Below are 14705 nucleotides of genomic sequence, written 5' to 3'. Positions count from 1 at the left end.
TGACTGCGGATGGTTAAAGCTCGTGAGACTTTGACCACAGCAGTATTGGACTAATCCAACATGGGAAGTGAAGCAATCCACAAACCCCATGGCTACAGATCAACTCTTTAACCTCCTGTTGCATGAAATTCTGCTTGCCAAATAAACCGTTGTTATTGTTCTGCTACAGTTTAAGAGGTAGCTATTAAGTTGTTAGAATTGTAATGCGCTGTAATTTTTTATACAAGTCAGACTCGGATCATTGCAGACATGTAAAACTCTTGAAACAACTTTGATGTGTAATTTGAAGTGTAATGTGGTTTATAGTTTAAAGGCCTTAAATCAAAGAAGCAGCAAGCTTTAGGTTTTGACTGGTTACCAATACGTTCTCTCACTACTTATATACTGTATTAATTGATCTAATCATTTAGCAGCAGTATAGGCTTAAATGAACCCTGTCCAAACAGGCTTTGAGTCCAAAACTTACACTCTAAAAAATGCTAGGTTGCTATGGTTATCTCTGTATCAATCATCACATTTTCGGGAGTGAATCTTGTTCCGTACAGACATGAAACAAACATTTAAGGGATTTTCTCCCGCATTCAAATGCGGTTGTTACTCCTGAAAGTTTAATGTGTGTACGAGGCCATAATCTTATTATGAGATTAGGGCATCAAAGTTTAATTTCAATCATAGATTTCAGTATTTGACATGACCGTACTTATTCAGTAGTAAAGATATCAAGGGTATATTTTCACAGAATGATCCGTACATTATATATGCACATAATCATAGAGGATCCACTTTCAACTGCTATATAGCATCTATGTTGGTAGAACCATAATTGGTACTGTCTTCATGCTATTCATGAATATCAGTCATGTGACCTTTTACGTCATTCCAGTTGTCTGCCGCCATCTTGAGTACCTACCGAGTACCAGTAGGCTACTGACAAGCATTGGCTAGCTTGCTACGATTTACAGATTTTTACTGTCTATGATTTTTACGAATACGGCAAATGGCTTTGAAAAACAACATTTCGCACCTCGACTGTCATGAAGAGAAACGCTACTTAAAAAAAATTTTCTTGATGCCTACTCAATCCCTGATGCGTTCTTCCATCCGCTGTCCGCTGCTAACGTACTATGACTATTTTTACAACACTAAGAAGGCACGACACAACATGAAACTTTGCTCGAAGTATCACCTGGATCTCTACACATGAACGCGCGCATTAGAAACATTGTTTGTGTACACAGAGTTTACTAAAAAGAAAGGTTTTGAACAACTGACTTTGGCTGTTATGGCGTCTGCTCGCCATCTTTGCCAGACATAAAGATTTGATTTCCGAATGCGAATGAATGAATCTCTTATGAGGCTCCTTTTTCAACTAGAAGGTCAATTTTGTTTTTCACTTGTGACAAAACTTGTGACAAATTATACGTGCATTTATATGGAACTATGCTTTAGGAGTTATCCATCTTAACTCTCCTCCCTCCTTATGTCGCATTCGGAGATCGATACATCTTGACTGGCAAGATGGTGGTGAGCGGACCCCAAAACAACCAAAGTCAAGTGTTCAGAACCTTCTTTTTAGTAAACTCTGTGTACACAAACAATGTTCTCAATGCTCGAGTTCACATGTAGAGACCCAGGTGATACTTCGAGCAAAGTATCATGTTGTGTCGAGCCTTCTTAGTGTTGTAAAAATAGCGATTTTGATGCTCACAACATATTAACGGCATAGCTTCTAGTTCTTTTGCGACCACTTCAGGTACTCAAAATGGCGGAAGACAAGTTTGAGATGTGAGTGACGTCAGCTGATATTCATGAATAGCACCACCAATGATTTTACATAGGTGCTATATAGCATTTAAGTGGTTTCACCTATGATTTCAAGCCAATAAATCACTTTTAGTGCTACTTACAGTAGCACAATACTTTTTAGATCATAAAAGATTTTAAGTCAGATAATTACTGGGTTACATCTTGCTTAGGATGATTTAGTCACTTTACTTGATTTACTTGAATATGAAGGCAGTAGATAGCAAGAGAGAGCATTACTGTAGGTTTTGGAACAGGGCTCTCGAGTACGAAGCTATATTTTAGTATTGAGACAGGATACATGAGCCCCAGCAGGCTGTAACCTTTGGCACAATCCAGTTGAGCCTTGAAACTCGATGTCTGTATTCCAAGTTTTTACTTTGTTGCCTGCCAGGGCGAAAGAAAGTCAAGGTTAAAGTTCACAGCAGCCGCAGATCTAAAAACAATTGGAACGCTTTTGACAGATGTCCTGAAATATGTCAATTAGTACGGAGGAATATGTCATCAACATGCGTCTTTGCTCAGGGGTGGTTTGGCTACGGAGACATGGCTTGTTAAGAATTGACAATCCAACATTTAAATGTAAGATTCAATTTTGTTTGTCCTGAAATGTTCAAAGCATTTCATTTAGTGTTTTACAATATGTTTATAAGTATGAGGTAAAAACTGAAAAGGGTTGAAGCCACAACATTTAATGTCTTCAAGACATTTTCTGTTATTATGTCTTGATGCTCTTTTTTAGAGTATGCCAGGCTTTGGTTTTGTTTTATGTTGCACTCTTCAGCTGAATTTTCCCCCTTACAGGCACATTGTGGTTTGTGGTCACATCACGCTCGAAAGTGTTTCCAACTTCCTTAAAGACTTCCTACACAAGGACAGGGATGATGTCAATGTAGAAATTGTTTTTCTTCATAAGTAAGTACAATTCCCTTTGGAATCAGTTTTAAGAACTTGATGGAGCCCAGTATAATGGCTGTGGGCTATTAGGGAAAAGTAATAAATCAAATATAGTTGCCTGCTTCAGAGTTTCGGCAATGAGCTGTTTTTGATGTTTGTTTGTTAATAGAAATGTGTGTTAAAGGTGAAGTGTACATTTCTGCATCACTAGTGGCACAAATAGGAGTGCAAAGTTTGTTTTGGCGCCCTTCATGTACAGTAGTAACACGGGCTCTGGATTTGGCAAGATTTTCTGTTTTATGAAGAATGGCAGATGGGGAAATAAAGTTATTGCACTTGACTGGTGCAGAAATGAAATACTGCCACTCTGAATTTAAACTTCAGTTCCTCAATGTGTTATTCACTTGTATGTCTTGTTTAACCTTTATACTCCAGTATTTCCCCTAATCTTGAGCTGGAAGCCTTGTTCAAACGTCACTTCACTCAGGTGGAATTCTATCAAGGATCGGTCCTAAACCCCCATGATCTGGCAAGAGTAAAGGTAACCAGTTAATGAAAAAACATCATTATGCAGAATATCACAAATGTAATAGACAAACTAAACAGATTCATATTAATATAGGCATTAAGACAGAATTGTGGTATTAATATAGACCATGGGTCTCGAACCCTGTTCCCGAAGGGCACCTGTCCTGCTGTTTTCACTTCCAACCCCAATCTAACACATCTTAACCTGCTAATCAAGTTGGTCAGGGCCATAGAGTCATAGAGCACAAGCAGACCTGCCAACCTGTACGCATTTTGCGTAGCAGGTACTCATTTTGACCTCAAAGTACGGTGGTACGATTTGTCACTCTAAACTACGCAAAAACCTGATGACGCCCTTTGCCGCGCGAAGTACTCAAAAGAAGCAACAGAAAAAAGAAAAATATGTCCAATCATAGCACTGGGCTCATCCACCACATAGAAAGTGGGAATGATTGACAAGTGGTATGGCCAATCAGTAACAAGAGTCTGCTATCGATGGAATCACAAAATCCAGCGTGATCTCCTTCCTCCACCCGCAGTTTCTGACCATCTTTTTCAATGGAGAGTCAAGACGTCTGACCCGCTAAGGTAAACTGGTCAGGGTGGATGTGCAAATAATGAAATAATGCATTAGCTTAATCCTTTGATGTCGACGGTCGCGCGGGCTCCGTTTCATAACGTGCACTTGACCGCAAGATGCGCTAACATTACTTCTGATTTGTAAATGAGCATCATTTACGTTATAGTTGAGCGCTTACGAAAAAGTACAATGATTTTACCATGCGGAGAGCATCCAGTTTTAGTCAAATAAAAACGGAAAGTTCACTCTCAGTGAAGGGAATCCACCTGACATCCGAGTGAAGCGGATTAAATGCGTTCTGAAATAACGCGCTCTTGATAATTGTCAATAAAATAAAACGTCATATACAAACCACATCAAATAAAGTTTTATAAATGGAAAATATCTCGTGTCTCGAGCGCCCACGTGATAGGTGCCTATGCCGTACTGTACTGCACTGTAAACAAAGCTACAATAAATTACAGACAGACAGACATACAGTTAACAGCACTACTGTCACAGTTATGGTTGAATTTAAAGCAGTGTTAACTCTAAAATACTGACTTAAAGGTATAGTTAACTTAAAACATGTAATTCAGTCATAGTTTACATAACAGAACAGACCATCCAAACATTTATGAGTTTCTTTATTGTGTGATACCCAAGTTATTTTAAAGAGTGTTGATAACCACAGTGTCTGGTCCCCACTTCATTGTATTTTTTGCTAGTCAGGGAAAAACAAAAATTCTAAAAAAAATTTGTGTGTGTTTCACTCAAGAAGACACAATATGAGGTTGAGTAAATGATAACAGAATGTCATTTGTGGGTTAACCATCTCCCACTATTTAACAGTAATATCACTTTAACAGTGTTTGTGCAGACTTGCTAAACTTTGGAGAATACAGTATTTAACATTAATAATGTTATGAATCACCATATAAGGCAAATTTAGTAAAACATGATTTTATTCACATTTATAATTATTTTTAAAGCAGATTATGGCAGGATGGGGAAAAAAGTGCAATGTTACCTTGAATTTTACCTTGAAAGTTACCAAGAGGTGTGTGTGCGTGCATGTGCGCGTGCATGTGTTAAATTATATGTTAAAAACCCGTGTTCTGTCCTTTCGGCCGATGCTTCTGTACTCAAAAAAATTTTCCAAGGTTGGCAGGTCTGCACAAGTGTCATTGAGTCAACGGAGAGCCAGCAATTATGTCCATATTTTGTGCAGTATTGACCCAGATAGCATAAAATATCCGCAGGACTTCTGTTTGCCGCCAGCCCTAAGCTGTCGGCTATAGGTGCGTCCCGCTGGCGGGGATGAAACGTTTGCCGCCGAATACGTCACTCCCCTTTCTTGCGATTTGCCGCCGGCATGCAGCCCGCGGACCGACTGTTTAATTTATGCAAAAGCGGCTGCCGCCGGCGGTCCACCGTCAGACCGGTTTGCGATTACGCTCTTATGACGCTTACTGCCTACAGAGCACCGCCGGTGGTCCGCCGACTCATTGCTATCTGGGGATACCAGATCGCAAGTAAGATTGAACAATAATTTTGGTTATTTTATCATATATAACATTGTCTTTGTAACTAACTTTACTTACATGTAACCAAATTGTGTGAAAATCTGGTAAAAATTCGGGGAGATATGATTATTGTAGTTGGGGATACACCTTCCTCAGTAAAAATAAATGCGGGGGGGGCATTGGGGATCCATCCAAGATGGCGGCCGTGCTGAAACATCTGCTTCTATAGGCAGCGTCAGTATATGAGGCGTCTAAGTATAAAATGTCTATGGTCAGGGCTACCTAAAAATTAGAGGTAGGTGTGTTGGAAGTAAAATATGCAAGACAGGTGCCCTCCAGGAACAATGTTGAAGACCCACCAAACTTTAGGTTTCTCTTTCTTAGTTTTTTTCTTCTACACCCTGACAGATCGAGTCAGCGGATGCTTGCTTGATTCTTGCAAACAAATACTGTGCAGACCCCGATGCTGAAGATGCCTCCAATATCATGAGGTCAGTTCTGTGAAGGACCGCTTTCGTGCATGCAAGAAGAAAAACACAATTGCGTTTTAGTTTCAGATCATATGCTCACTAGAACAGGTCCTCCAGTAAAACAGATGTTTGGAAAGATGAAGTTTCATTCTCCTGTGCTGTGAAAGAAAGGTGTGAATGAGATAATCAACATCTCAGGTCAACTCAATACTCGGATTCACATGTGTTATACCTGGACACAGATGAAAAGACCTCAGGGAAACACTGCCTTAAAAGAGAGTGTGAAATGAGAGCAAACATACTTCCTTCATTCATGCTTTTTGAGCTGCATGTAGTGCAGAGGATAACACCCAGTCTGCCTGGACAATGAAATATTGCTTTTTTGCACCTTTATTTTAACCACGTATGTGTAGTAAAATAGCTTAATATTGAACTAAATTCACTATGTGTAATTTAGCATTGCATGATGTTGCAAAAGAAATAAATATTTTCTATTTTTTTTTCAACTTAATGACCATAGACTGTAAAAAATATGCACGTAGTGTCCATGAAGTCACCCGTAGGTTAGTGAAGATAACTGAAATTGGGCATAGAGGCGGGACGTGGGTGGACCTAAGGTGCCTGGTTGTCGCCTAGCTCGACGGTAATGACAGCAGCGGCCGTTCACCTGGCACTCAAGTGGCCATGCCCTCGATTATGCAGAACTTTAAGTTCTTTAAGTTTCATTCTTAATTTAAAAGGATGAGTTACAAAAAAAACTCACCATCCTCATAGTTGTCATTAAGGGCAAAATTAGCTATATAAACCAAAAACACTTTTTGTACCAGGCTGTAAACACATTTATTTCTGTTGTAAAGTTGGACATTTTAAAGGGACACTCCACTTTTTTTGAAAATATGCTCATTTTCCAGCTCCCCTAGAGTTAAAAATTACATTTTTACCTTTTTGGAATCCATTCAGCTGATCTCTAGGTGTGACGGTACCACTTTTAGCATAGCTTAGCATAATCCATTGAATCTGATTAGACCATTAGCATTGCGCAAAAAAATAGCCAAGTTGACTGTTTCTTGTAAGGGGCCATGTCACAAGACTTTTTTAACATGTTAAATAAATCGTTGGTGTCCCCAGAGCACATATGTGAAATTTGGGTGTGTCCTTTAAAATGCAAATGAGCGGATAAAGTGCAAACACCGATCACAATGATGGTGGTTTGTTTCAATTTAAACTCATTTGTGCTGTGAATTATTTTCTGTTCAGTGCTGTGGTTGGATAGTGCAGATTAAGGGGCGGTATTATTATAATAAGAGCTCCTTATGACATCATAAGGAGAGACACATTTCAACGACCTATTTTTTCATGTGCTTGTAGAAAATGGTTTACCAAAACTAAGTACTGGGTTGATTTTTTTCACATTTTCTAGGTTGATAAAAGCACTGGGGACCCAATCATAGCACTTAAACATGGAAAAAGTCATGGTCCCTTTAACATAGGGAGTTTAACATTGGCATTGATGGCTTTCAATATTGAATTTGTGTAAATGAAATATGCTTCTTTGTTCATGTGTTTCTGTTAATAACAGAGTCATATCTATCAAGAACTACCATCCGAAAATCAGAATTATCACTCAGATGCTGCAGTACCACAACAAGGTAAGAGAAATCAAATCAAACAGAATGAATTAAACCTGAAAGAATGGATGTACTGTACAAAAAGACTTGTAAATTAGACATAAATGTGGCAGTGAAAACCTCCATGAGAATTTGAATACGGTAATAATAAAAAAAGAGAAAACTTCTCAAAAATTAAAAACTCATTATGACAATGTGATTTTTTTCTTCAACATTTATCTTCAATTACAGTAACATGCTTATGACTTTGTCTTCATCAATGAGAGCTGGAAGCGGGTGATGTTTCCCTTAGTGAATTGATGGATGAGTTTTGTTCATGGGACGGTTCACTTAAAAGCATCTAAATGTCGACTGCAGACAAATGTTTGAGCAAAATGTCTCACTATAAACATAAATTCTGTGCTAGCAATGAGATGATAAATAGCGACATGCTGCTGTTATATGATTTTCATGATGTGTTTGGCAGATTTACTGTATGTAATCCAACTAGATATATTTCCAAAACATATATAATCATGAAGCCTTTTGAAATGTTACTAAATGAAATTATTTCCTACTGTTCATCATTAATGCGCTTGTTAGACGTCACAGCGGGGGACAATTTTAACTTCCCTCGTGTTGTCCGCAGGCCCATCTGCTAAACATTCCCAGCTGGAACTGGAAGGAGGGTGATGATGCGATCTGCCTGGCCGAGCTGAAGGCGGGCTTTATTGCCCAGAGCTGCCTGGCACAGGGCCTGTCTACCATGCTCGCCAACCTCTTCTCCATGAGGTCATACATCAAGGTACCGTCATCCCCCGTCCTGTGGCTTTGATAAAACCCTGCCGAGTGTATTCTGACTTTAGCTCAATCACCAGGGCCATTATGTTATTGAGTAAATCATCTTCTAAGATCGCTGGTCTCATTTGGGACTTGGTCAGGAAAGCGGGACGACAGTGCAGTTGCCATTATGAGGTAATTTATCGATGACATGGGGGAAGTGAAGATGTAAATTTGTGTTTTTTCCACTCACTAAATTTACTGGTCTCCTGCGGTGCTGATGGAGCTGGGAAATGTGAACAATGTGTCTGTTTTATAGTCAGTGAATGGTATCCCAAAGCCATCTTTATTTATCGTCCAAATAAACCAGACTGCTTAGAGTCATACATTAAAAAACACTAAACATCTGAGGTCTTCTAGGCAGTTGTGGCTACAGTAAGGTTGTAGGGTTATGATCAGGTGGTTCAGATTTGGATGGAGAAGAATTGGAAGATTTGGAAGAGAGAAAAATCAGACTGAAATATTTCACTGAGATTGTAAAAGTTATTGTCAAATCCACAAGGAGCTGTATTGCTTTCTTTGATTTATAAAAAAAGACAGGCTTTTGACGTTGAGAGCAACATTCTCATGTCATAAAGAAATGAAGAATGACTTTATAATAACGGTTTAAATGTGGCATGTGTGGAAACTTCTGCAGGGCACATCATTCGTCTCATAAAAACACTGAAGAAAGCCAGGACCACCCATGCCACAGTGTGCCATATACTATATTTTCCAACTTGACAAACCCATGTCCATGCTCATACAGGCCCCAAAACCCTTCTGTGAGACTAAAAAACTGAATATCATTCATGATCAAGAAGATATCGTTAAATGGGACATTTCACAAGCCTTTTTTTAGATGTCAAATTAGTCTTTGGTGTCCCCAAAGTGCGTATTTGAAGTTTTAGCACAAATATAGATAATTTGATATACAGGACAGGAAAGTGCAAGGGGGATTTGAACTCGGGTCACGGAAAGTTCATCTGCATCCTATGTCGGAGCACTGCCCACTACACCATGTACACTCATCTAAAGGATTATTAGGAACACCTGTTCAATTTCTCATTAATGCAATTATCTAATCAACCAATCACATGGCAGTTGCTTCAATGCATTTAGGGGTGTGGTCATGGTCAAGAAAATCTCCCGAACTCCAAACTGAATGTCAGAATGGGAAAGAAAGGGGATATAAGCAATTTTAAGCTTTACATAGTTGTTGGTGGCAGACGGGCCAGTCTGAGTATTTCACAATCTGCTCAGTTACTGGAATTTTCACGCACAACCATTTCTAGGGTTTACAAAAAATGGTGTGAAAAGGTAAAAATATCCAGTATGCGGCAGTCCTGTGGGTGAAAATGTCTTGTTGATGCTAGAGGTCAGAGGAGAATGGGCCGAATGATTCAAGCTGATAGAAGGGCAACTTTGACTGAAATAACCACTCGTTTCAACCGAGGTATGCAGCAAAGCATTTGTGAAGACACAACACGCACAACCTTGAGGCGGATGGGCTACAACAGCAGAAGACCCTACCGGGTACCACTCATCTTCACTACAAAAAGGAAAAAGAGGCTACAATTTGCATGAGCTCACCAAAATTGGACTGGAAAAATGTTGCCTGGTCTGATGAGTCTCAATTTCTGTTGAGACATTCAGATGGTAGAGTCAGAATTTGGCGTAAACAGAATGAGAACATGGATCCATCATGCCTTGTTACCACTGTGCAGGCTGGTGGTGGTGGTGTAATGGTGTGGGGGATGTTTTCTTGGCACACTTTAGGCCCCTTAGTGCCAATTGGGCATCGTTTAAATGCCACGGCCTACCTGAGCATTGTCTCTGACCATGTCCATCCCTTTATGACCACCATGTACCCATCCTCTGATGACTACTTCCAGCAAGATAATGCACCATGTCACAAAGCTCGAATCATTTCAAATTGGCTTCTTGAACATGACAATGAGTTCACTGTACTAAAATGGCCCCCACAGTCACCAGATATCAACCCAATAGAGCATCTTTGGGATGTGGTGGAACGGGAGCTTTGTGCCCTGGATGTGCATCCAAATCTCCATCAATTGCAAGATGCTATCCTATCAATATGGACCAACATTTCTAAAGAATGCTTTCAGCACCTTGTTGATTCAATGCTACGTAGAATTAAGGCAGTTCTGAAGGTGAAAGGGGGTCAAACACAATATTAGTATGGTGTTCCTAATAATCCTTTAGGTGAGTGTATGTACACAATGCACCATTCTCATCTCAAATTAGATCATATGTCCCTTGTAATTTTAACAATCCACGTTTTCTGAGGTTCTTTGGAAATTTGTATAATGATGTATTTTTTGAATGACCAGCATCTCGATACAAAACAATAAGTTTAAAGTGCACGCTCTGGACGTCCATCCCTCACAGCCTTTTGTTTGGAATCAACATGGTGGCATACTGAATAAAGTGTATTAGCCATGTGTAACTGATTTGAAGTGTCTTTGCACTGTAGATCGAGGAGGACACGTGGCAAAAGTATTATCTGGAGGGAGTGGCTAATGAAATGTACACTGAGTACCTGTCCAGTGCCTTTGTGGGACTTTCATTTCCTACAGTTTGTGAGTAAGTATACTTCTGCTTCAAAGCAGCAATTTCTTACATTGATCTATATGCAAACACTTTACAAATGACCTTAAGTTTAATGTACATCAAAATAACAAGACAACCAGATTTTGTGGTGGAAGCGGCATTGGGCAAAAATGGCTGGGACAAAAGATTTCGATTTGCATTGAAGAAAACGCTTTAAATGAATAAAGATTTGACATTGGCTGGAGCAGAGCTTTAAAATCATTACATTTATGTTAAGAGTTCCTTATAAGTGTAGTACTAAGCTAGACAGATTCTGAACGCTTAATTTCTGTTGTCTCATTTCAGGCTGTGCTATGTGAAGCTGAAGTTGTTGTTGATCGCTATTGAATACAAGTCAGAGCAGAGGGAAAGCAGGTTTGTCTCCCGTTGGTCTCCATCGGTCACTGCACACCCATTCGACCAAAGAGGGGGCAATACAGTTGTGTCCCTCATTGGTCCCACAGACACGCTACAGTACTGTTCTCCTTATAAACTTGAGAAATGTTTGTAAGAAAAGGCTGACAACTAAATACAACCCCAAAACAGAAAACGTTGGGACACTGTAAGAAATTGTGAGTAAAAAAGGAATGGAATAATTTACAAATCTCATAAACTTATATTTTATTCACAGTAGAATATAGATAACATATCAAATGTTGAAAGTAAGATATTTTGAAATGTCATGCCAAATATTGGCTCATTTTGGATTTCATGAGAGCTACACATTCCAAAAAAAGTTGGGACAGGTAGCAATAAGAGGCCAGAAAAGTTAAATGTACATATAAGGAACAGCCGGAGGAGGACCAATGTTTAGGAATAGGAATGTTGTCCTATTCTTGTCTAATACAGACTTCTAGTTGCTCAACTGTCTTAGGTCTTCTTTGTCGCATCTTTCGCTTTATGATGCACCAAATCTTTTCTTTGGGTGACAGATCTGGACTGCAGGCTGGCCATTTCAGTAATCAGATCCTTATTCTATGCAGTCTTGACATTGTAATTGATGCAGTATGTGGTCTGGCATTGTCATGTTGGAAAATGCAAGGTCTTCCCTGAAAGAGACGACGTCTGAATGGGATCATATGGATCTAGAACTTGGATAAACCTTTCAGCATTGATGGTGCCTTTCCAGATGTGTAAGCTGACCATGCCACACGCACTCATGTAACCCCAAACCATCAGAGATGCAGGCTTCTGAACTGAGCACTAATAATAACTTGGGTTGTCATTGTCCTCTTTAGTCCGGATGAAATGGCATCCCAGTTTTTCAAAAAGAACTTCAAATTTTGATTCGTTGGACCACAGAACAGTTTTCCACTTTGCCAAAGTCCATTTTAAATGAGCCTTGCCCAGGGAAAACGCCTGTGCTTCTGGATCATGTTAAGATATGGCTTCTTTTTTGACCTACAGAGTTTTAGCTGGCAACAGCGAATGACAAGGTGGATTGTGTTCACTGACAATGTGTTCTGGAAGTATTCCAGAGCCCATGTTGTGATTTCCATTACAGTAGCATTCCTGTATGTGATGCAGTGCCATCTAAGAGCCCGAAGATCACAGGCATCCGGTATGGTTTTCCGGTCTTGACCCTTACGCACAGAGATTGTTCCAGATTCTCTGAATCTTTGAATGGTATTATGCACTGTAGATGATGATAACTTCAAAATCTTTGCAATTTTTCTCTGAGAAACTCAGAAAACTATTTTTCGCTGCAGCATTGGGAGAATTGGTGATTCTCTGCCCATCTTGACCTCTGAGAGACACTGCCAATCTGAGAGGCTCTTTTTATACCCAATCATGTTGCCAATTGACCTAATAAGTTGCAAATTGGTCTTTCAACTGTTCCTTATTTGTACATTTAAATTTTCTGGCCTCTTATTGCTACCTGTCCCAACTTTTTTTGGAATGTGTAGCTCTCATGAAATCCAAAATGAGCCAATATTTGGCATGACATTTCAAAATATCTCACTTTCAACATTTGATACGTTATCTATATTCTACTGTGAATAAAATATAAGTTTATGAGATTTGTAAATTATTCCATTCCTTTTTTACTCGCAATTTCTACAGTGTCCCAACTTTTTCTGTTTTGGGGTTGTAGTTCCAAATCTGTTTTTTCATTTAAATCATTGAGACAGCAGCGTGTTGTGCACCGCAGTGATAACGTCTCACTGTAGGTGGTTCAGCTCGACTCTCACAGCATCCCAGACGACAATCACTGTCTTTAAGAGTCACATGACATCTGCTCAGACTCACTGTGCTTTATTGATGAGGGCTTTGCTCTTGGAGTAAAGAGCCTTTCATCAATAGCACTCCTGTGGCATTCTGTTATGTGACCCATTAGAAATAATAACATGAAGTACTCTGTCTCAGTAACTTCGACTTTTGCCAAATCCCACCACCCCTTCCCACATTCACAACCTGTGTTCCAATGTTTCTGTATACTGTAACTCTTACTAATGCATTTAGGTACACAATAGGATAAAACATACACATGCCAAATATCAACCAGACGACTTGTTTTTGTTGTTTCCCCTTGTAATCATGGTGTATTTTTTATCAAATCCTTTTTCCTACAGTGAATTATACTGCAGATGTACAATATTTACTGTGGTAGACTACTGTATGTGAGCAGAACCCATTGCACAGAGAGAGCAGTGGATAACATAGCAGAATGCAAAAATAGAGAGTGCAGTGTGTGCCAAAGAAGTCAAGATGAAATTATTGTTAAAAGAAACGTTTTATAGTTACATTTTTATAGTTATTTGAAAGTGACTATTAAGGTGTGGTTTCCCCGATAGGGTTTATCCTAGTCTCAGACTAAAATGCATGTTTATATGCATGTTTATATGATATTAAACCCATGATTTTCTCACCCCCAAGCTGTCCGAGTTGCATATGTCCATCGTTTTTCAGACAAACACATTTTCAGATATTTTAGAAAATGTTTTAGATTTTTCAGTTGACTAAATGTTATGTTACGGGGTTCACGCGGTGTTGTTGTAGAAATATCCATATTTAAAACTTTATAAACTAAAATAACTACCTTCCGGTAGCACCGCCATCTTAGTCACGTCCGCATTCAGGATGAGAGCTTACGCAGCCTACGGAGGTTACTCTGCTGCTGCTCTGTGCCCCCGCCCCCTGAATTTGTCATACGTCACTAAGAAAAGTGCGTACACTACGCTAATACTCTCTCCTGAATGCAGAGGAGTCTAAGATGGCGGCGCTTCCGGAAGGTATTTATTTTCGTTAATAAAGTTTTAAATATGGATATTTCTACAACAACACCGCGCGGATTACCCTCAGAAGACCTTTGTTTATCATCCTGGAGCCGTTTGGATTTAATTTGTGAAGGATGGACACACTTTTTTTAGACTTGAAGGTCGTGGACCCCGTAACATTACATTTAATCAACTGAAAGATCTAAAACTTTTTGTAAAATATCCGAAAATGTGTTTGTCTGAAAAACGATGGACATATGCAACTCGGACAGCTTGGGGGTGAGTAAATCATGGGTTTAATATCATTTTTGGCCGAACTATCCCTTTAAGCTCCCTTAATTGAAAAACATTTTGCATTGACAAATCTTAACATATATCAGTGCCATTGTTTTGTCTCAAGATGCACACCAATATTGTTTTTGTAAGATATGTTTCTGTTGCAGCAAAGTTCTGAATTAATCTTAACCCTGTCCAGGAAACTGCCCCTTAGGGTTAGTCAGAATTTAGGGTCTAAAATATATGGCTTACAATATTAGTTTTATTTTTTAGTTTCTTTTTAAATAATACAGTATAATCAGTTTTTGGATTTTTGGATGCAAGACTTAACATTCATTTGATCTGAAAATCAAACCTTTTGGATTGTGTTTATTCAATTCTAAATTAAA

General features: G+C 39.1%; 1 protein-coding gene across 21 annotated transcripts in view; it reads left to right on the top strand.

The window, feature by feature from the left end:
- The window catches only part of kcnma1a (potassium large conductance calcium-activated channel, subfamily M, alpha member 1a), a 279908-nt gene that overhangs the window by 184885 nt on the left and 80318 nt on the right, over positions 1 to 14705 (top strand). For all 21 annotated transcript variants that reach the window (XM_073812910.1, XM_065297219.2, XM_065297218.2 and 18 more), the window contains exons 10-16: positions 2608 to 2718; positions 3136 to 3241; positions 5722 to 5804; positions 7363 to 7432; positions 8040 to 8195; positions 10707 to 10816; positions 11129 to 11197. In XM_073812910.1, coding sequence (XP_073669011.1) covers positions 2608 to 2718; positions 3136 to 3241; positions 5722 to 5804; positions 7363 to 7432; positions 8040 to 8195; positions 10707 to 10816; positions 11129 to 11197 — 705 coding nt within the window. The remainder of the gene's footprint in view (positions 1 to 2607; positions 2719 to 3135; positions 3242 to 5721; positions 5805 to 7362; positions 7433 to 8039; positions 8196 to 10706; positions 10817 to 11128; positions 11198 to 14705) is intronic.

Source organism: Paramisgurnus dabryanus, chromosome 20, assembly GCF_030506205.2.
Source record: "Paramisgurnus dabryanus chromosome 20, PD_genome_1.1, whole genome shotgun sequence".
In the NCBI taxonomy this organism is placed as follows: domain Eukaryota; kingdom Metazoa; phylum Chordata; class Actinopteri; order Cypriniformes; family Cobitidae; genus Paramisgurnus; species Paramisgurnus dabryanus.
Note: the sequence above shows the minus strand (reverse complement) of the source record. Positions and strands in the feature narration are given on the sequence as shown.